The 20,901-nt window shown below is 29.7% G+C and overlaps 3 protein-coding genes across 14 annotated transcripts in view; 1 reads left to right on the top strand and 2 right to left on the bottom strand.

The window, feature by feature from the left end:
* Positions 1 to 3,547: 3,547 nt before the first annotated feature.
* LOC140918866 (uncharacterized) lies at positions 3,548 to 4,775 on the bottom strand. Its single transcript, XM_073363667.1, has 3 exons — positions 4,472 to 4,775; positions 4,255 to 4,366; positions 3,548 to 3,905 (listed from the first exon to the last, which is right to left on the bottom strand). Exons 1-3 carry the CDS (start codon positions 4,773 to 4,775, stop codon positions 3,548 to 3,550), a joined length of 774 nt encoding a protein of 257 aa, XP_073219768.1.
* A 5,135-nt stretch (positions 4,776 to 9,910) lies between these two features.
* LOC101500283 (uncharacterized) lies at positions 9,911 to 16,338 on the top strand. 6 transcript variants are annotated; one of them, XM_004510390.4, is made up of 9 exons: positions 9,911 to 10,165; positions 10,806 to 10,974; positions 11,797 to 11,971; positions 12,369 to 12,403; positions 13,074 to 14,006; positions 14,516 to 14,635; positions 14,903 to 15,193; positions 15,300 to 15,356; positions 15,935 to 16,338. In XM_004510390.4, exons 2-9 carry the CDS (start codon positions 10,840 to 10,842, stop codon positions 16,097 to 16,099), a joined length of 1,911 nt encoding a protein of 636 aa, XP_004510447.1. In that variant the 5' UTR covers positions 9,911 to 10,165; positions 10,806 to 10,839; the 3' UTR covers positions 16,100 to 16,338. The 6 variants fall into 6 exon arrangements, with proteins under 6 accessions (XP_004510447.1, XP_004510445.1, XP_004510446.1 ...); XM_004510388.4 differs by having other exon boundaries at positions 13,062 to 14,006; XM_004510389.4 differs by having other exon boundaries at positions 12,360 to 12,403.
* A 2,162-nt stretch (positions 16,339 to 18,500) lies between these two features.
* LOC101501649 (threonine--tRNA ligase, mitochondrial 1-like) overlaps positions 18,501 to 20,901 on the bottom strand; it is a 5,056-nt gene continuing 2,655 nt past the window's right edge. For all 7 annotated transcript variants that reach the window (XM_027336511.2, XM_012718595.3, XM_012718594.3 and 4 more), the window contains 8 exons: positions 20,795 to 20,827; positions 20,621 to 20,707; positions 20,294 to 20,386; positions 19,924 to 20,016; positions 19,612 to 19,833; positions 19,118 to 19,189; positions 18,840 to 18,911; positions 18,501 to 18,743 (listed from right to left, as the gene is read on the bottom strand). In XM_027336511.2, the coding sequence (XP_027192312.1) occupies positions 18,645 to 18,743; positions 18,840 to 18,911; positions 19,118 to 19,189; positions 19,612 to 19,833; positions 19,924 to 20,016; positions 20,294 to 20,386; positions 20,621 to 20,707; positions 20,795 to 20,827 (771 nt within the window). In that variant the 3' untranslated portion in view covers positions 18,501 to 18,644. The remainder of the gene's footprint in view (positions 18,744 to 18,839; positions 18,912 to 19,117; positions 19,190 to 19,611; positions 19,834 to 19,923; positions 20,017 to 20,293; positions 20,387 to 20,620; positions 20,708 to 20,794; positions 20,828 to 20,901) is intronic.

Here is a 20,901-nt window from a genome sequence, read left to right as displayed (position 1 = left end):
AGGGTGGAAGAGAAATAATTTCCACCGTTTTGAACAATAAAAATTTAAAAAAAAAAATCATCTCTTTTTTCAACTATCTTTTTTTACTTTGTCAAATTACATTTTTGGTTCTTAACGTAAATTCACATAAGGTTTTAGTTTTTTTTTTTTTTTTGAGTTGGTCCTTTATTTTAATTTTAAGTGACAATTTAATATTTTATGTTTTAAATTTTCAACAATGTTATCCTTTTTTATACAAAAATTCAAAAAAATCATCAAAATTTTCAACCAAAATCAATAAAATTAATAATCATCTTCAATATAATGCAAATTTTATCAAATTCATAACTCAAATATTCAAATACACTCATCAAATAAAGAATAAAAATATGAGTTTATGTCAAGATTTAAGTTATGAATTTGATTAAATTTGTATTTTATTGAAGATGATAATGAATTTATGGGTTTTGTTTGAAAAATTTGATGATTTTTTTGAATTTTTATAAAAAAAAAAAAAAGACAACATTGTTGACATTTTAAAATATAAAATATCAAATTGTCACTTAAAATTAAAATAAAGAACGAACTCGGGGATGTAATTTAGCCTTCTTTTTTACTTTTTTTTTCTCTCTTTTTTCTAACCAAATACAATGTTAGGATGTAGTTAGTTGAATGGAAAATGAGAGAAAAGCAAGTGATAGATTTGGAGGAGGAAGAATATTAATTCAATTTTGCTACCAACACCTCCCCTATTTTACTACCCACACCTCTCAATTTAAATAAATAAACAAAATTTTCAAATTACCCTTCCTTTTATTTCAATCTTCTTCCTCTTCATTTTATCTTCATCATCTTCATTCAACATCTTCTTCATTTTCTTCAATCATCATCAACCATCTTCAACATCTTCATCAATCATCATCAATCATCTTCAACATTTTCATCAATCATCTTCTACTGGGTTTTTGATATTGAGTTTCTTCATCATCCATCAATCATCAAGTGAACGTCATGAATCACCAATCAATCATCACTGTTGTAAATCAAGTAAGCATGAACTTTTGTTGTTGTTTTTTTTTTACATTATTGTAGTTGTTTCTATTTATGATTACGAATGCAATATTTGAAACCTTAAAATCAAGTATCCATTTTTTATGATGATGAAAATTTTCGCTGTCATAAACCCATAAACGTACATGAACTCGGTTCACGTACGCAAACTCATTTTCAAAAATCCAAAAACGTAGTTCACGTACGCAAATCCATTTTCAAAAACTCAGTAACATATGTGAACTCAGTTCACGAACTATGTTCATGAAATGAGTTCACGTAAGATAGACGTGATCTGAGTTCACACAAAACATAGTGATACCACATACGTGAATTGAGTTTGCGAACTCATTTCACGAACATGGTTCGTGAACCCAGTTCACGTACGTTTTTTAGTTTTGAAAATGAGTTCACGTACGTGATAGTGAATTCACATAGGATTTGTTGTTTTGATTTTTATTATGATTTTTGTTTTGCAGATATGGTGCATACTATCTTTACTGATAGAGAATGTCGTGTTATAGTTAACGAGGGTATTTCTAATGTGGAGGAATAAGCCCAACTAGTAGCCCAACCCAAAGCCCAACCAGATGACATAGATGAACCTCCACAGGATGATGGATATTCTGGTGGTCCAGTTGATAGTTATGTCCTTATGACATTCGGCAATCATGTGGCGACTCGACTCTGGAATGGTGTTGTAATTTTCTCAATCAAATTAAATTAAATTATATTTTTTAACTTATATTTTTTGCTTAATTAATTTGAAGATCGCGATGAATTAAAGGTGTTTAGCAATGGTAAAAAATTAAAAGAAGTTGTTATTAAACACGAAAATGTTGAGCAACTGGTTAAAAGATTGTGATTGTATTATTTGCTAAAATGCAGCTACGAAAAGATCGACAAATGGATCATTTATGCATTCGTAAAGAGATGGCATCATGACACCAATAGCTCGCATCTTCCAGTTCAGGAGATGATGATTACTTTGGACGAAGTGTCCTATCTGCTGCATATCTTCATCACTGATGCATTATTCAGTGTTAATGTATTTAACAAGAATGATGGTGCAAATATATTGGTAGAGCTTATTGGAGTTAGTCATGATGTTGCTTATGCTGAATTTAATGTCACGCGGACAACCACAGTTCAGTATAGTTGGTTACTTGAGGTATACCATCAACATTGTCGTGACCAACATTAGCAGACAGGGTGTTGCGTCAATACAATCATGTCCAAACCATGCATGGCTCACTATTAGAGGTAGTGGGTCAAACGACCACACCAAATGAAATGGACATTATGTTTACACAGTATGTTGTGCATGTAGTGGATGATGATGCAGTTGTGCAGGAACGTGTAGTCTGCTCGAATGATTACATGAACTAGTTTCGCGGAATTTCTCATCCATACATCATTCTTAGAGAACCAGATCATGAAGAACTTGACGCTCATGTAGCTGATGCAAAACCTACTGATCATGCAGCTGATGCCGTTGATCCCGCCGATGGAGCAGTTGACGTAATGGTATATTAATTAGTCATATTTTATTTAGTCATATTTTATTTTTACTAAATTATTTTAACTAGTCATATTTAATTTATTTTTTATTGCATCCTCGATCAATACAAATGTTGAAGAGTTTATTAGTCGGCAACTGATATTACCTGATGGCATGACACTCGTTAATGAGGTAATTTTGATGTTGCAAAGTCAAAGGGGTGGCGGTAGAGATTGGACTAATATAGTACCATATTGTAGGAGAAATATACAGACTTATGATTTATTTAAAATATTTTGGAATATTATGGAATATTTTAGATATGACATATTTTGGTATATTTTGAATATGCAATATTTGGGTAATTTTTTGGATATGTAATGTTTTGGTATATTTTAGATTTGTAATACTTTTGAAATATTTTGTGAAGTACTGATTTGACAGTTTATAACAATCGCAATATTTTCAATTCAGACAATATATTCATCTAATATGTTTAAAATACTAAGTTAAATATCATAATACATTTACAATATATTCATCCAGTTTACTTTTCAGTTTACAACATATTCATCTATACTGCATGGAAATATCTTCAACCAATGTTGCTTGCGATCATTATAAATAAATTTCTACTGTCGTGCTTCTTCAGTGTAATATTTTCTCCACAAATTACTTGTTGGTGGTATAGGAGAATTTTGCTTTAAGTAAACCTATTAAAATCGATAATTTATTAAATATGAGATTAACAATTGCACAATTAATAACTGTTAAAATGACAGTTCTAAGTGGAAAAATTAAATAACTACCACAATGAATACCTGAACAAAATGACAGTTCTCAACAAATGTAATAAGTATCATATGATAATCTGACATAGATGTTGGTGGTGGATTTCTAAGTGAAAAAAATGTTTGTGATTGGTTAAGTGATAATGCGACGAAAACCAAAGTTAAATTTTAAAGCAATAACATATCTCATTTTTGAAAGTGTCATCCAACTATCCAAAGTTGCAATTTATTCAACACACACATTGTGTATAAGTTGTTGAACAAAATTTTGTCTATCATATATTATCTCGTAATGAGACATGAACTCTTGAAACTCTACCACACACTCTTGACGAATGAATGTCCAAGAGTTCTCATTCATTCCAAGTAAAGCTGCAAATGCACGATATCCACAATTACCATCATCACCGACGTCAATAATGTCATCTATGAATTTATGAATTTCAACTGGTAACCAATCGTGGAAGATAAGAACTCTTGGTTGTTGAACCTTGTTGACTGATGGTCGAGGTGTGAGCTTTTTGAATGATGATCGAGGTTGATGTACTTTATTAGATGTTACAGTATTACATATATTTGTGCCACTGCATCAAACACTTACATCCACATAGTCCATCCAAGATGGATCACACTTGGTTGATTTATCTTTTTTTGATACCTTACTTTTGCCTTTTTTGGGTGCACCGTTTGTTTTAATTTTGTCAATAGGTGGATCACATCGATATAGTCGATGGATACATGATATCTCATAATTTACCTTTAAGTGCAATTTTGCCAGGTACATCAAGTTCATCAAACTTTTTCACGATCACATATATTTCATATTTCACATATGATTCTGAAGGCTTACCCGATCCATCATCATAAAAAGTTAATTTAGTCCGCCGAATATGAATAACGTCTAACAGAATGAAACGGGAGATCATACTATACCTGACTATTTCACATGCACAAGGTAGACCATGTGTTCTCCTAATTGTGCAACGACATTCAGACTTATCTATACCTACATACTTCACGCGATCAAACTCTACTGCAATATGATCTATTATATTTTTGGACACAGCACCACACAAATTGGCGTACAATATGTTACTATATCGATGAATCTTTTGAATTATGCTATCTTCAAATTATGTTATTACCTCACTGTGTTGTAATACAATCATGCTATTGATGGTTTTCCAAACAATGCATATATCATCAATGTTGTCTTGTAATATTCTTTTCAAACTCCAGTGCGCCGACTCAACCCTTTGTGTTGTGGTGTTCCTAAAGTGCATAACTCTATTTGTCAACGCCTCAACAAATATTTCTTTGTGAGGAATTAACCACTGGTCATGTACATAATCATTAAAGATAGAAGAGCTACTACAAATTCCTTCAAAGATAACCAAATTCATGTAGTACTGAGTCTCATCATAAATGTAAACAAGAGTCTCATATGTCTCCATTATTTGCACCTGCTTCTTTTTTTGCAAAACAATCATCTTTCACTTCGCTTTGATATTTTTGCATACATGAAACAAGCATACTAAATTATCTGCTTTTGAAAAATATATTGAATTGCGTTCATCAAAGCAAGGTCTCTATCAGTAACAATTACTTCAACTTCACCACATGTAATATGTTCTTTCAATATTTGTAGTGCCCACGTAAAATTATCAGCATGTTCAGACTGTAGATATGCAAATCCCACACAAAATGTCATTTCAGTAGATGTAACATCAATAATTTAAAGTAATGGCATTCGATACATACATGTCTTGTATGTGCTATCCATAATCAATATTATGTGAAAATTATTTACAAGAGTGGTAGCGTCTGGGTGAACCCAAAATATGTCTTTCAACTCATCTGAACTATCTACCTTCTTATATCTATAAACGTATTTGTCGTGTTCCATCAATGTTAAAAGATGTTGTATTTTTGTTCTATTACCTCTAAGTGATGAACGATATGCTTGACGTGCATTATAAATTTATTTTGTTGTCGTCAAACTTTTAACATTATGATCCTTTAATGGCATCAATATGTTTCTTGGTTTGATCATGTTCTTCGTCATATCACCAAGTACAACTTTCTCTTCCTGAGATAATCGGCTTAAGAAAGCATGACCAATCCGTTTTTTGGTCAATTCGTGGTTATGGACACCACATATTACATGCAAATATCATCCATCACCAATACTTGATGGTGTTCCTCTTAATCTAAATGGGCATTCACATTTTCTACCCCAAGTACTTCTCGTAGGTTTATAATTCTTCCAATGTTTATATTTACCGCTTCTTTCACAACCAATAATTAATTTTGTCTTTGTTCTTGGTCGTGTTGTCGTAGTTTCAGATCTAAAAATGACAACAACAATTCCATTTTCCATTCCAACATTTCTAGCCCATTTCAATAAATCATCTCGTGTATCAAACATCATGTCGGTGCTAAACACATCAGTTAAATCAACCATAACAGGTTCACCGTTGTTGTTCATAATGTCTTCAATTTCAGGTTCAACACAATCATTCATTGCATCAAAATCAACATACATTTCGTCGAAATCACGTTCCAAACCATCACCCATATCCTTAAAATCAAGTTCCAAACTTTCATATATTTCACCATAGTTGTCTCTCCCTTGGTCCATTTATCTGCATCTAGAAAAGAACACAAAAATTTCAGGCTTTTGCTAAATTGATACGTGAAATTGAGTTCACGTAGTTGTTTTAATATTCAATAAACTGAATTCTAGTAAACGTACGTGAACTGAGTTCACGTAAGTTTACGTGAAATTGAGTTCATGTAGCTGTTTTAATATTCAAACTCAATTGATTATGCAATCTTAAATCACGTACGTTTACGTGAATTAAGATTACGTACATCCTGAGATTTATAATTTTTTTCAACATACGTGAATTCAGCTCACATAACAACACAATGCACGTGAACTGAGTTCATGTACAATCCACATATTTAGAAAAAAAATTCGAACTCCAAAACAGAACAACAAACATAATTTTTTAGGTCACTTTAACCACAATGTGAAGACGAAACTGATGGGTGTATGTTATAAGTAAGTGATGTGAGTTTTGAATGATTATGAGTTAGGGTTGATGAGGTATAGTGATTTTGTGATATGTGAGTTCTGAGATGTTAAGAATGATAATAAATGAAAAAATGAAGTTAAAAAGTGTTATAAATATCAAAGAGATTTTGGTTTTTTTTTAAAAGAGGGGTGTCGGTAGCAATTTTGATATTAGTTTTATATTTTAACTTTAATATATTTTTAATTAACATAGTGATAGATAAAAATATTTGATAACGATAAATACTTATATTTTTTATACATCTATAAAAATATTGTTGTTAAATAGATGGTTAATTCAAATTATGATAAAAAAAATAATCAATATAATTATATAATTAACCATATTAATATGATATAAATTAATTATTTAATTAAATTAAAGGCTAAATTACATCCGTGGTCCCTTAACTTAATTTCAGGTAACGTTTTAGTCTTTTATCTTTTTTTTTTCTCCCGATTTAGTCATTTATTCCTAAAAATATCAAATAAAGTATGAAAATATGAGTTTATTTGAAGATTTGCGTTACGAAATTGATGAAATTTGTATTATATTGAAGAATATAATTAATTTTATGAGTTTTGATTGAATGTTTTTTTGAATTTTTGTATAAAAAAGGATATCATTGTTGAAATTTTAAAACATAAAATATCAAATTGTCACTTAAAATTAAAATAAAGGACCAAGTCGGAAAAAAAAAAAAAGATAAAGGACTAAAACGTTACCTGAAATTAAGTTAAAGAACCACAAATGTAATTTAACCTAAATTAAATTAATCACATTTTAACATGCAATTAATTATGTATCGCAATTTGAAAAAATGAATGTATGTTAAATTTGTATAACGATATTTTGGATCTGGAAATATCATTATAGTATTTGATATTTCAATTGGAAATTTAGTTTTTGTTTGTATAGAAGTTAGGCCAATACAACCTTTTGCATAATAATGTTTTGACATTTATTTGTAGTTTTTTATTTTTTGACAACATGCTAATTTTCCTTGCGGATTTACATGTTTGGTCTCTTTAATTAATCACATGCGCATAGCTTCACAATTTTAGTTAAGTTGCTCTCTTTAACTATTCATATTTTTTAGTCATTTTACTTCTTATTGTTTTTTCTGTTATTTTGGAAAATTTAACATGTTAATTTATAGGATAGTTTATAATTTTGACAAAAATATTATTGCTTGGTAACAGACATTATCTTACGAGTTTACAACATGTTTTAAGATACTATAAATTAATAGGGTTTAAACTTATAGTTTACAATTTATAAAGCTTAAAATTTGTATTCTTTTTTTGTTAACAAATATTCCTGTTTTACTCTTTTCATGATTACCCTTGATTTATTTATTTTTGACAAATATCAATATGTACGTTTAAGTATATTTTTTTCAGCACATATGTATATATTTAAATTTTATTTTTGGTATTTAAAATATATATACATGTACTTATGGATAGTTAAATTTTTTCATGTCAATTAATTTTTATAAAGTATAGAAAAACGTGAATTTTAATAAAAAAATGTAAACTAAAATAAATTTTAGGAAATGAAGAGATATTTACTACCTACATATCTATATATAAGTCATCCTTGATTAATGCATGAAAATTAAGATGAGTGATTTTCACATTAAATTTGTTAATTATGTATATTTTTATTTTAAAAGTTATCTTTTAATTATGAAGAGAAAAAAATGATAGTTTTTTTTTTCTAATTCATTTCATTTAATTAGAGATACTTTTGTGAAAAAATAATTATGTATCTTATAATTTAAAGAATATCTTATAAAAAGGAGGAAAAAAAATTTAGAAGACAATCTTACTTATAGGAAGAGAGGTAGTATTTCATTACCAATGTAAATAAGTTTGTTGGATAATAATCCTAAAAAGTGTTACTTTCGATTAAAATAATTTTAATTGATTTTTTTAAAATAATAATCATATAATTAATATTATGTACATCACTTATAAATTACTATTTTATATATTTATGATAATAAAAATATATCAATAGTTAATAAAAACAAATTAATAAATCTATTATTTTTATTTTTTATATATTTTTTTTAGTTTTCAATAAATAATTAAATACCACCTTATTAGATAATCTATTTGTAGTATCGTAAATAAGTCAAATTGTTCAGCTTTAAAGGTTTATTTTATAAAGTCCCATATTTTCAAGTAAATAAAACTTTTAAAATATTGACTAGCTTATTTAACAAAGAAGTATGGCTAACATAAATTTGATGGCAAACTAATTTTTTCAGTGACTTTAACTATTTTCATCTTTAATTTGGTAGTAGTGAATATACGTACGTTGTAAGATTAATTTGATAAAATTATTATTCTATTCACCTTATAATAGTTATTTCATTTAATTATTTATCATAAATTAGAAAATATAATAAATGAGATAATGATTTTATTTAATTGATCTTTATCAATAATCAGTGTATTTTTATTATTATAAGGAAAAAGTAAAGATAACATTAATTATATTAATTGTAAGATACAACAAGTGAAAATACATCAAAAACTAAAAGTGGTCATATTTTTAGATAAATATTTTTTATAACGGTTATTGTAGAATGAAAGAAATTATATTTTTCTTTTGGTTATTATTTTTTATTAATTTTTGTAACGTGTCATTCATGAATAGTTAGATAGAATAATGTGTTTATTTTTATTTTTTTTATATTAGATAAAAGAATATTAATCTTATAGATTATATCACACATCTTTTCTATAAAAAAAAAACTATATAACAACTCAAAACTATATTTTAAAAAATAATTATGATTAAAATTAAACATTTTAATGATTGATAATTATAATTGACTGTATATAAAAAATTTATATTATTAGTATATATAAAAAATAAATCTTATAATCTTAAAAGAGATAAGAGTATTAATCTTTTATGATAGATATTAATAGACAAATATATAAATCTAATCCTATAATCTTATATACAAAAAAGAGTATTAAATATTAATATTTTATATGGCTGATATTAATTAAAAATTCTCAACATTAATTACAAATATTTAAAAAAGGAAACACGTTAATTAAAGGAATTAGAAAGAAAGAAAAAAAAATTGATTTAAGTGAAGTAATTAATAAAATTTAAAATAATGAACGAAAGTAATATATTTTACAAAAATACATAACCGCGGTATCTAACAAAATAAGAAACTATATTTATTAATTATTTTCTTGTCAAAAAAGAAACTATATTTATTAATTACGCTAAAATAAAAAAGTTACTATAAATTGAATCTTAACCATTAATCAGAAAAACTTATCTTAACCTAAAATTAGAAAGAAAAAAATATAAAATGAAAAGTTAATATAGAAGCAATAGATGATTTTTGAAAGCTGTGTAGAGACAGAGAAAGTCCAAAACGAAACAAAAATCCGGAATCCAGTACAAAAATTAAATTACACTTTATTGAATTTTTCGAATCCGTAGCTAAAAACTCGCCACTGCGTAACCAAAAAGCGAACCGAAAATAAAAACCACTCTCACCTACACACCAAAAAACCAGCAACAAAAAAATAATTACAATTTTGCAAAAATAATTAAATCAGATAGAAAATATTCAGATTCATTTTTCAGTAATTTTTTTTACCAAATTCATTTTCGTTTTACGTATGTGAGAAGTTTTCTTGTTTCACACAATTCCTCATCCCTATTAACTCAGTGGGATTTTTCTGCTACAGCTACCGAGTCAACTCGCTCTATACTCTATGGTGAGTAACAAATTTCAATTTTTTTCTCATATGGCTTGTCTTTGTTTCAGTTTTTCGCTAACCCCATTAATGCATTTTCTTTGTTTGAGTAGTTTTTGTAGCATTTCTAAATTGGGGGTTTTATAGTGTTTTTGTGTGTATGTGTGTGTAGTGAAGTGTTTATGTTATTTTGGTAGTGCATGTTTGGTTTCGTTTTTCAAGGAACCAAAATCAATTTTACAGGTGTAAAATTGATCTTTGAGTGCAATTGAGTAGAATTGATTTTGCATTCAAAATTGATTCTTACTTGAAATTAGGATATGTAGTTTTTGAGTAACAACGTGATTTTTATAGTTGAACTATTTTTTACCTGAATATATTCAAACATTATTCACTTTACATTAAATTTACTTTTAATTAAAATTAATTTTACAAAACAATTTATTCAAAATCAATTTTAGTCACTGTAGAACCAAACAAACATGTAATCAATTGTGGTTTTGGCTTCTAGGGTGTGATTCCTTTTTAAAAAAGTTTTATTTATTTTTTAATATTTTAGAATGTGTACACTACAAATTTTCAACTTTTTTTGTCATCTGGGTAGCTTGTGTTAGAATAGAGTGGTTTTTTTGTTTGTTAATTTTGTTGCTTTGTTTTACAGATTGTGTACTTGAGGTGCATGTGGTTGATATTCAATGGAAACTGTGGTTGGAATTGAGGATAATGATGATGGGAAGCTTGAAGACAGTGTGGTTGATAGAAGCAGTTCTGCAGCTTTGTCTTCTTCACCCAAAAAAATTTCTAACCCGGTTGTGTACAAACTTGTTCGGGTATATATTTAGTAACTCACTGACTGATTCAGTGTGTCAATATAAATTTTGATTTGAGTTTTTTAATCTAGTTTTGTTCGGTTTGAGGAAAATTTGTCATTATTTTGTTTGATAATAACTGTCCATTTAGATTTCATGGCAAAATTAAGATATGTGAGTTCCTATGGCACCCCAAGTGTCTGTTTTTTTCTGAGTGTACCATTACCCTTTTATGAGTTGTCGAAAATTTAAAAGGTTGTTACTAAAGCCCTAATCAGTGTCCATGAGGTGCTCTAATGATAACAAAATGTTCATAACATCCTGCCTAATCTAGTAATTAAGTAGCCCAAATAAATAATCTTAATAAAATCATCCACACATTATGATTAGAATGATTGCTTGTTATTCTAGTGGCATTGCTTTTTTGTTTGCATGTTATTTGTGATTGCATTCATAATGCCATGATACCGCTTTTCCTTTTCTTTCAGAAGTGGCATGCAATCTACTACAAAATAACAAAACATCTGATGGCTTCCAATTTTTTTCCTTTTATAGTCTGAGTTATTGTATAGATTACCTTCTTTGATCACTGTGTTGTTATATTTATGTAAATCGAAAGGAGCTCCTTTGTAGTATGGTTATCACTATATTTTTCTTCCCTAATTTTCTGCAATAAAGTGAAATGAAATGTTGGAAATTGAAAATAGAACATAATGTATCAAGAAAAGGAAGTATGTTTGAAAGTTAATATTTTGTTATATGGTTCTACATTTTTGCTCTGTGATTTGTAATTTTATCTAGGGTTTATTCATAATTATGTGAGTTGTTTGATATGATGTTTAGGTTGAAGGTGATGGGAGGTTAGTGCCTGCAACAGATGATGAAGTAATGGAGGTGGAGGATTTTCTAGAATATGAGAACAGTGAAATGCGTGTTGTTGCAGACACGGGACAGAGTTTGGAATGCATATCAATCGAAAGATCATCTTCTGGAAAGCTTCGATTGGAGTGCTCAGAAGGTGAATGCTCAATCTTTCAGTTGTTGAAATTGTTACTCATTTGCATTAGACTATGTTTCCACTATGCTGTATGTTACTATAGTTTTATCTCTGAAAAACTAAGGATTTGAGTGTTGTTTATGTAGTTCTTTTAGTTTATTTTATAAACATCTTCCCTCTCTACATACCGGCAATTTGGGGTTAATATTTTATGTTGTGAAGCTCTCGAAGACTTGAAGCTTTGTTTCTCCCTCATATCACTTAAGATTTTTTGTTGGTGGACTCCTGGTGTTTGCATAGCTATATGGTTTTTCTTCAGTTTTAGGAAAATTCCATGTTATATAACTTACGGATATCTTTTTTCTTATTTTCTTTTCTTCCAACGAATACTAAGGTGTTTCACAATTAGGCACCGCAGAGGCAGATTTAGGGAAGCTAAATGCAAAGTTTCAGGTAATTGGCTATTTTTTGTTTTCTTCTCTCTTTTTGACCACCTCGCTTACATTTTGACCTCTTTTTGTTGTTTCTTCTGCTTTTTAAATTTTTAAAAAGCATGAACTATGCTTAAGTCCATCAAAATTCTACAGAATGCTTGCAAAAAGCTGGTGGAACTAACAGACCACTTTATTAAATGCCGAAGTCCATCAAAATTCTATAGAATGCTTACATAATAAATGAGTGTTAAATATGATATTTCTCTTTATTAAATTATGAAATGTACATCAACTGGGCCAGTTATATTGCAGCTTTTCCATCTTGGACTTAATAATAAAGTTAAAATAAGTACCATGGATCATAGATTTTTTCCTTTTCTAGATTACATATACACATGCTTGTTTGGATTTAAATTTTTGGACGAGACTTTCACGTTTGATTTTTTTATCCTCTAGAATATTATGTTTAGTTTTATTATGTGTAATTTATGGACGAGACTTTCACGTTTGGAAGTAGTTAATGATCTCATATTTTCTTGATAGCACGTTGTGAATTTTTCTTTTTCTTGTGAAATGGGTGCATAGTTTCCAGTGTTCGGCTTGCATGTCCTCATATCCTTGACATTTGTAGTATTTTGTTGTCTAGGGTCCTTCTTTACCTCTAAAATTTCTTGTAGTACATTGAACAGATGCTGCAAAAGGTTAAACAGGAAGAGAGACTTCGCTTGTCGTCTCGATCACCTGTTCATTCTCATGTAAAAATAGATAGCCAGTGTTCTGCTGATAAATTTCCTGTCGTAAATGAGAAGGTTCGGTCTGAAACTCCATACCAGGAAGCACCTTCAATAGCATCGAGTTTAAATTATAGTCATAGTAATCAATCTGGGAGTATTGATCAGTGTTCCAGACCTTCAGAAGGAGTAATAGAAAGTGGATCATCTGCTTCTGATGTCTATTCCACATCGAAGCATAATTTTTCCATGCCAGAAGGAGAAATATGTTTGGACAAGTTGTCGATCAAAGAACTTCATGAACTGTTTAAGGTCACTTTTGGTCGGGAAACTACAGTGAAAGATAAACAGTGGCTGAAGAGGAGGATTGCCATGAGTTTAACTAACTCATGCGATGTTTCCGCAACAACATTTACTGTTAAAGATAACAAAATAACTAGAAAATGTGAAGAAGAATGTTCTGGAAATGCGAGTGCTGCAGCTGTAATCTCTGTCAAAAATATGGCTGGAGAGGGTTGTGGAATTGAGGATAACCAGGTTGCTTCTGAAACCAGACTGAAGAATCTTAATGTGGAAAATGAATTGAGAGATGAGGATCAGCAGAGGGAAGAGAGAGCTGCGAAAAGAATACGTAAGCCCACTAAGAGATATATTGAAGAGCTCTCTGAAAATGAATCTAGAGAACACATTCCTAGGTCGTCAAGTTCTAATAAAAACATCGGACATGGACATGTTTCTCCAACAGCTTACGTCGAGCCTGCTAGGAGTGCTTTTCCAGAGGCAAGAATGTTTATCACCAGGTTTGACTCTCTTGGAGGTTCTGATGTTCAAATTCCTTGTGTTTCTCGGGTCCGAAGAAGTCGTCCAAGGAAAAATATCAAGTCTCTTATGGTAAGCAATACCTTTTCATGCTTAAATGTGCGAAATTAACAGTTTTATTTTTTTATCCTCTCAATAAAGAATGGTTCTTGTTCATACATTCTGTTTATTCCTTCTGCCCCTATTGGTGCTTGATGCAAGATGTTGAAATTATAAGGATTTACTTAGAGATGGAAGATAAGAGCAAACTGACACTACATAGAATATATAATATTTATAGTATGTGGTGTGAAATGATGCGTTACAAAATACGAAACACAAACCTCTATTTACACGAGTACAAGGTTCCTATTCTTAATCAAACATGGAAGTAAATTGTGACACGTAAAACCATTCTAAGAGATCGTCTAAAATGTTCTAAATTATTCTAAGATTCTATTAATGATATTATAAGATATTCTAACACCAGATAATATTGACCTTTTATGGTTATTTTAAGGCCAAATTTAATGTTTCCTACTGATGTTGTTTTTGGACCTTTTTCATGTTTGATTACAGAAAACATTATGATTTTGTTTCAGAAATTCCTTCCGACTGGCGTGGGTGAGGCTGCAAAATTGAGCAATGGTTCTGATGCTGATAGTGAGATTCAGGACAAAGTCTCGAAGCCATGTTCCATGCCTGTGAAGATGCATCTGCTGGTAAGACCAACTAAGTCCCTGCTAATGATAAAATGTATAATGTTATTTATTTTTTAATTTTTTGTGAGGAAAGAACGCCTATATGCGTTTGTCTGTGTGTAAGAAGAAATTCATTACAAAGGTGAAAGAAATTCATTACAAAGGTGAAAAAAGATAGATCCACAAAAGCGAGATGTTTGATTACTTTGATATGGCATCATTTCCTGTCTTTTTTTTCTTTTGAAACTCAATATAGCACCATGATTTAATATTTTATCTTTCTTATAGTCCACTACTGAATCTGTAAAAGAGAAGCAGTGTCTGGTAATTGGCACAACTGAACCAAGGCAGGAATTGAGGCCAAAAAGGATAGATCCATCTAGTAATACTTCGGAGGGCGATATAGTTACTGTTCCGACAGCTAAAGGTGGTATGAGGAGGAAACATCATCGAGCATGGACCCTTGTTGAGGTAATGAAGTTGGTTGAAGGTGTGTCGCGGTGTGGACCAGGGAGGTGGTCTGAGATCAAACGGCTCTCCTTTTCTTCGTATTCATATCGTACCTCTGTTGATCTCAAGGTATGTCATGTGGATTTCTAATCATGTGAAAACTTGTAGAGAACATACTAGGCTAGATTTTTGTGTTTATACCTTCCATATATTGATTGCATATTTTGATTTGCAGGACAAGTGGAGGAATTTGCTCAAAGCTAGCTTTGCACAGACACCTGCAGATGAGGGGGTAAGAGTTTACTACCAAAATTTTACTAAGAACGTGCAGAATAATCATTGTGAATTGATAATCTAATTATACCTTGAAATCAAATTCCAAAATGATCATTGTAATTGAAAATTCTTAATCACATTAGTCCTTTTTGGACGAACTAATATATCTCAGATTATTTTGGAATTTTGTCAATATCTGGTACCAAATTTTGCTCGATGCTTACAATTTTATTCATTTATTTTTATTCCAAATTTTTGTATTATCCTATTAAGGTATATTATTACACCCATGTTTTCTCCTATGAAGCACAAACACAAATATCAGACACGTAGACATTAGTAATAACTTACAAAAATGAAAGTGGCTGAATGTAATTATATATGTCGGTGTGTGGATACTAGTTTTCAATCTGAAATATCGGTGCTACGCATGTTTTCCATGTATAATGCTTTTGAGGTAGCATGTGTTGTGCGTTGCAAATCCATCTGGTTCCTGAATTTGTCCTCAAGTTACTTTCTAGAGATGTAAATTACTACAAGTCTTTAAATTCAGCTCTGATGATCACATTGGTGTTTTTTTTGTATGTATGATAGATGAATTCACGGAAGCATGGTACAGCGCCAATTCCGGAGCCAATTTTAGTCCGCGTAAGAGAGCTGGCAGAGATGAATTCTCAGGCACCTCAAAATTTCAGCTCAAGCAAGTTAACTGCTAGTGGTCCAGGGAGTGTGCATGGAGACAGATTGGGGTACTTGTAGTAATGTTGTTTGTAAATATTACCAAATTGCTTAACTCTGCAAAAATTCTAAAAAACAAAAAATTATTAACTTGTGTTTTTCTTTAAAACCCAATCCTTTTTTTGATGCATAGAGTCTAGAACCGTATATAATAATAGAATGTTAATGTTTAAGTTCTTCATTATGGATGTTTTGATCGATGTAAATCGTTTTGAGTAAATTAGAATTAACTAATAGATTTTTATTTATTTATAGGCAAATGTTAGTAAATTAGTATTTAGATTAATTTATCGGATTCAATATAACTTATTTGGCGTACCAATATGGGAATTTAGATTTTATTTGACCACTTTTTAATTAGGTAAAAATTTATAAGATTTGTTTTGTTAATAATTAAATACTTAATTAAAGTAAGAACTTTCGTTTGTAATTGCTAGCTTGCCCATAGAAAGACCTATTACTGTTTATTTGATGGGCAAGAGTCTATAATTGTGATTGTGAACCGTACAAGTTCACAATTTGTCTTTATAATCTTAGAATTTGTCTAAATTATAAAATATTTATTAAAAAAAAGTAAATTTACTACGAATTATCCCGAATCTATATGAATTGAATTGTAGTGCGAAATGGACCATAATGTTTTTATTTACGATTTTTTAATGCAAAAATATAACTGTCTTTTTATAAAAAAAATTATTTTTTATTACTGTTTTTTACCTCTTCTTTCAAAATTTTAAAGAATTTATTATAATTTTTAAATATTTTTAAATTTTTGAAATAAAAAAAGTAAGTGTACTTGAAATTTTCATACCTTTGAAATAAATTTTTTAAAATTTTTGAGAGTTTCGAAATAAATTTTTTTTAAATTTAAAATTTTTTTAAACTGTCTAGATTTAGAAACTTTCTAAATTTTCGAAATGTAATCATTATTTTAAAAATTTGAAACTTCCAAAAATATTTGAAACTTTTGAAAGTTTTAAATCTTCGAAATAAGAATTATATTTAAAAAATTTATAAATCTGAAAAGCTTCGAAAGACCTAATATTGGAGGACGTCTTTGGCCTCGTGGCAGAAACTCAAAGACCTAATGTTGGATATTTGACATAGGAGCTATGTGGAAACTACCTAATATCTATAGATACCCAATTTTATCCTAAAGTTTTTTGTCATATTTTGGACTTTTCTTTTAAAATTTGAAATTTTATGAAAATTTGATGTTGGTCTTTTGAAACCTAAAAGTCTATTTGTTGTTTCATTTTATTTCAGAAAGAAAAAAAAAGGGTTTGAAACCCTTTTTCATAAACAGGCAAATTAGAAAAATAGAAAAAATAGGGCAGTCTATATCCTTTCTGCAGTACTCATCCCTTGTCTCCCCACTTGCATTTTTCTCTCTCTATTAAGCAAATTAGATGTCTATAAATAAAATACCAAAAAAAGAAACATTGAATTGAAGGGGGCTGAATAGCAAAAGACAAAGAGGGGGCACAAAAATGTAGCAATGTATGAGAGCCGGTGTTCATTTCTTTTCACCCAAAAACAACTCATTTCCATATATAAGCTTATCTAATAAATAATTATTTGGTGCATTCTACTAGTAAAGTGGATTAAACAATAATTCATATAAAAAACTTTGTAGAATTGAGCTAAGAGCAGCCATACTCCACCAGCTGCACTCATTGGAAAGCAGGCATGCTTGTAGGTTTTGATTTCTCAAAATGTTTATATTGCTCTTGAATTTTTATTTCCTTTTATTTCGTGTGTTTGAGTTTGTGGATTTTTGTTCATCAAAATGTTTGTGTCACTTTTTATTTGTGGATTTTTTTTTGTAATAGTTAGTTTGTATTTATATTAGAATTTATGTCTAATAAATTAAACATGTGATAATATTAATATTAACTAGCAAATAGACAAACACTAGCTTTTTTAATCGGTCACTTTTTCGATTGTGTTTTATTGTACCTTTATTATTACTGTGTAACACTAGTACAACACTTTCTGTTTATATCTTTTTTTTCACAACACTTTCTTATATATCAGTCTTTAACAGAAAGGCATATTATATAAAACATGTATAAATTTTTATAAATCAATATAAAATTTCAAAATGCCGGTTAAAGAATTGTTAGTATTATCTAAAACACACATTTTTCAAAGATAAATTAAAATCAATAATTTGTTTCACAAATATAGAGAAATTTTTAAAACAAAAAATATTACGTGATAGAAGAATGAATTTCAAAACATAAGTGCATTTTTAATGTAAATTAATTTTACACTGATATAAGTCAAAACTTATCACATCGCGAGATATACTCTCAAGTTGAAAAGCAAATAATACACACAAATGTGTATGACTATAAAATTAAGAAAATGATAACAAGTATTCTTAGAGCATTTGTTAAATAAATAAATAAAAGAAATATAACTTTAAAAAGTGCCTTCAATACCTTGAAAATTAAAAAAGTAGTATTTTTTTACCAAAAAAGAAACTATTTTCTTTTTTTACTCCTTAACAAATATCAGTTCCATGACATAAAGTTATTGATGGGTAAATAAACAGATATAATTAGTGGAAAGCTGCAACTTCATCTTTGAAGTGTTTGAGCAGGTTCTCAATACTCATAATAATACTATGATCTTCATTATCCCTGACTTGTACACTCACCTGAAACAATGAAACAACTCTTAACTTCGTATTGGGTATAAAAAGACTAAAAAAAGCCACAATATCTATCCAGGCATAATAGTTAATAGGAAGAACCTGTCCAGTATTAGCTTCGTCTTCTCCAACAACCAAGATGTAATTGTACTGTGCTAACCGAGCTTCTTCTACCTACAGAATGACAACTTGTTGTTCATACAATTTTTTGTTTCAACCTTAGATTTTTATACTAAAATAAAATACTACTTTTAAATTGCCACTTGAATGACAGTTTACAATTTCAAAATAGAGATGTAAGTACATGATCAAAAAACAGTGCCGCACCACATGAATAAGATGAAAATAACACAATTATTGGTTTTGAAGGTTTATGATACCTTCTTCTGAATCTCCATATCAGTTGTATCAGCATCTACATGGTACCCTTCTTCATGGATTTGATCACGTACCTAGAAAATTGCAGAACAATAATGTTATAAAATTAATAAGCAACGTGTTTTTCGCACCATAACATAGTACAAGTATCTCAACAACAATAGAATTAGAACAATGACAAAAGTTAGGCCATAAAATTATTCAACGAAGATTGTTCAAGCTTCATGAGGAAGTTACCATAGCAAAAGTCTATATAAAAACACATGTAACATACTCAAAATATACAAATTGGTTCAACCATTTGACGCTGCAGACAACCTCAGCAGGTATAGGCTACATGGAGTAATTTGCAATTTGAAAAGCACGAAAAATGACAGATGCCACAAAGTTTACCTTCCAAGGAGATTAAAAGTGTTATCTAATGATATGGAGTATACATCATCACCCCAATCTAGTTGTGTACAACAGAATAAAGCAAGGAGTCAGAGCTATGTACCTGCAGAGCATAAGCTTGTGATTTCTCGGACACAGGGCACAAAATTGCTTGACGAGGACTGAGCCAGAAGGGCCATTTACCCTTGTAGTGCTCTAAAAGTATGGCAAACATGCTTTCAACAGATCCTAGAATGGATCTGTGTATCATAACAGGTCTCTCAATTTTGGCTTCATCCTCAGTTGAGAATTCCAACTTAAAACTATCAGGAAGCTGGAAGTCAAGCTGCAAGCAACCAAATTTATCCAATTATCAGTAAAAAGAAGTTAACAACTGAATCATGTGAATATGCAAGTCAAGTGAAACAGTGAATACCTGTAGAGTTCCACATTGGAATTTCCTACTCAATGCATCAGATACACTGATGTCTATCTTCGGTCCATAGAATGCACCGTCCCCTTCATTCAACTGCAGCAGAGTTTTATTCAGAATATAAGCACATAATTTGAAGGTAACAAATGTTGCATTCCATAGAAAATAATAATAAAACAGAGATGCAAAAATAAAATAAAAACTTATGTGAGTATAAGAAAATAAAAACTGCATCAAGTAAACCTACAATTGAATTCAAAATGATAAGCATGCTCCACTTTTAGATGCCCAAACTGAATTAGTTTTAGTCAGAACCAAACGATACATTTCAAGCAATATCTTAAGCTGGAATTAAAGACCTCTAAAATAATACCTGCCATGGCTTGCCAAACTCATCCAAAGCTTCCCTGAGCTCATTTTCAGCCTTCTCCCACATTTCAAGATCTTTAAAGATTTTCTCTGGCCTCTACTCAAGTATTTAACACAAGCAAGGGTAAATAAATAACCGAGCCATTAGATAGATTATAGCTACCAAGCAAGGGTAAATAAATATTGGCAATGTGTATGTCAGTATCATATACCAAAAGAGAAGAAAATAACAAGAGCAGAAGCTACCAAGCTTAGAAAATGGTCAATATTCCCTAAACTATTCATACTTCCAAGTGATGGACATTGAGAACAATAAAGAGTAAAAGCATACTGTTGAAAGTTTCACTTCATATGTGAAACCAAATATTTGATAGACATAATCCATGAAGTTCAAGGCTTTTATGACTTCATCTTTTATCTGTAAAATGAATTGAAACAATAATTTCAGCTTCAGCTCAAAAGATATTTTAAAGATTTATATCACATAAATTTACGTTTAACACACTTGGGACTCCCTACAGAAAATATGTGCATCGTCCTGTCAAACACACAAAATAAAGGTCATAAATAATATAGAACTTCTAATATTATAGAAAATAGAAATTAAAGAAG

The sequence above is a fragment of the Cicer arietinum genome, chromosome 7 (genome assembly GCF_000331145.2).
Source record: "Cicer arietinum cultivar CDC Frontier isolate Library 1 chromosome 7, Cicar.CDCFrontier_v2.0, whole genome shotgun sequence".
Lineage (NCBI taxonomy): Eukaryota > Viridiplantae > Streptophyta > Magnoliopsida > Fabales > Fabaceae > Cicer > Cicer arietinum.
The sequence above is the reverse complement of the archived record's forward strand: the minus strand, read 5'-3'. Positions and strand labels throughout refer to the sequence as shown.

What these genes read in the sequence shown, in the direction of transcription:
- LOC101500283 (XM_004510385.4), top strand. Translation starts at nt 10,840, where the DNA reads ATGGAAACTGTGGTTGGAATTGAGGATAATGATGATGGGAAGCTTGAA. An exon ending in TCGATTGGAGTGCTCAGAAG is followed by an intron (nt 11,972 to 12,344) that starts GTGAATGCTCAA and finishes ACGAATACTAAG; the next exon opens with GTGTTTCACAATTAGGCACC. An exon ending in AGACACCTGCAGATGAGGGG is followed by an intron (nt 15,357 to 15,934) that starts GTAAGAGTTTAC and finishes TATGTATGATAG; the next exon opens with ATGAATTCACGGAAGCATGG.
- LOC140918866 (XM_073363667.1), bottom strand. Translation starts at nt 4,775, where the DNA reads ATGGAGACATATGAGACTCTTGTTTACATTTATGATGAGACTCAGTAC. An exon ending in CATGATTGTATTACAACACA is followed by an intron (nt 4,367 to 4,471) that starts GTGAGGTAATAA and finishes AAAATATAATAG; the next exon opens with ATCATATTGCAGTAGAGTTT. An exon ending in TGTGCATGTGAAATAGTCAG is followed by an intron (nt 3,906 to 4,254) that starts GTATAGTATGAT and finishes TGTTTGATGCAG; the next exon opens with TGGCACAAATATATGTAATA.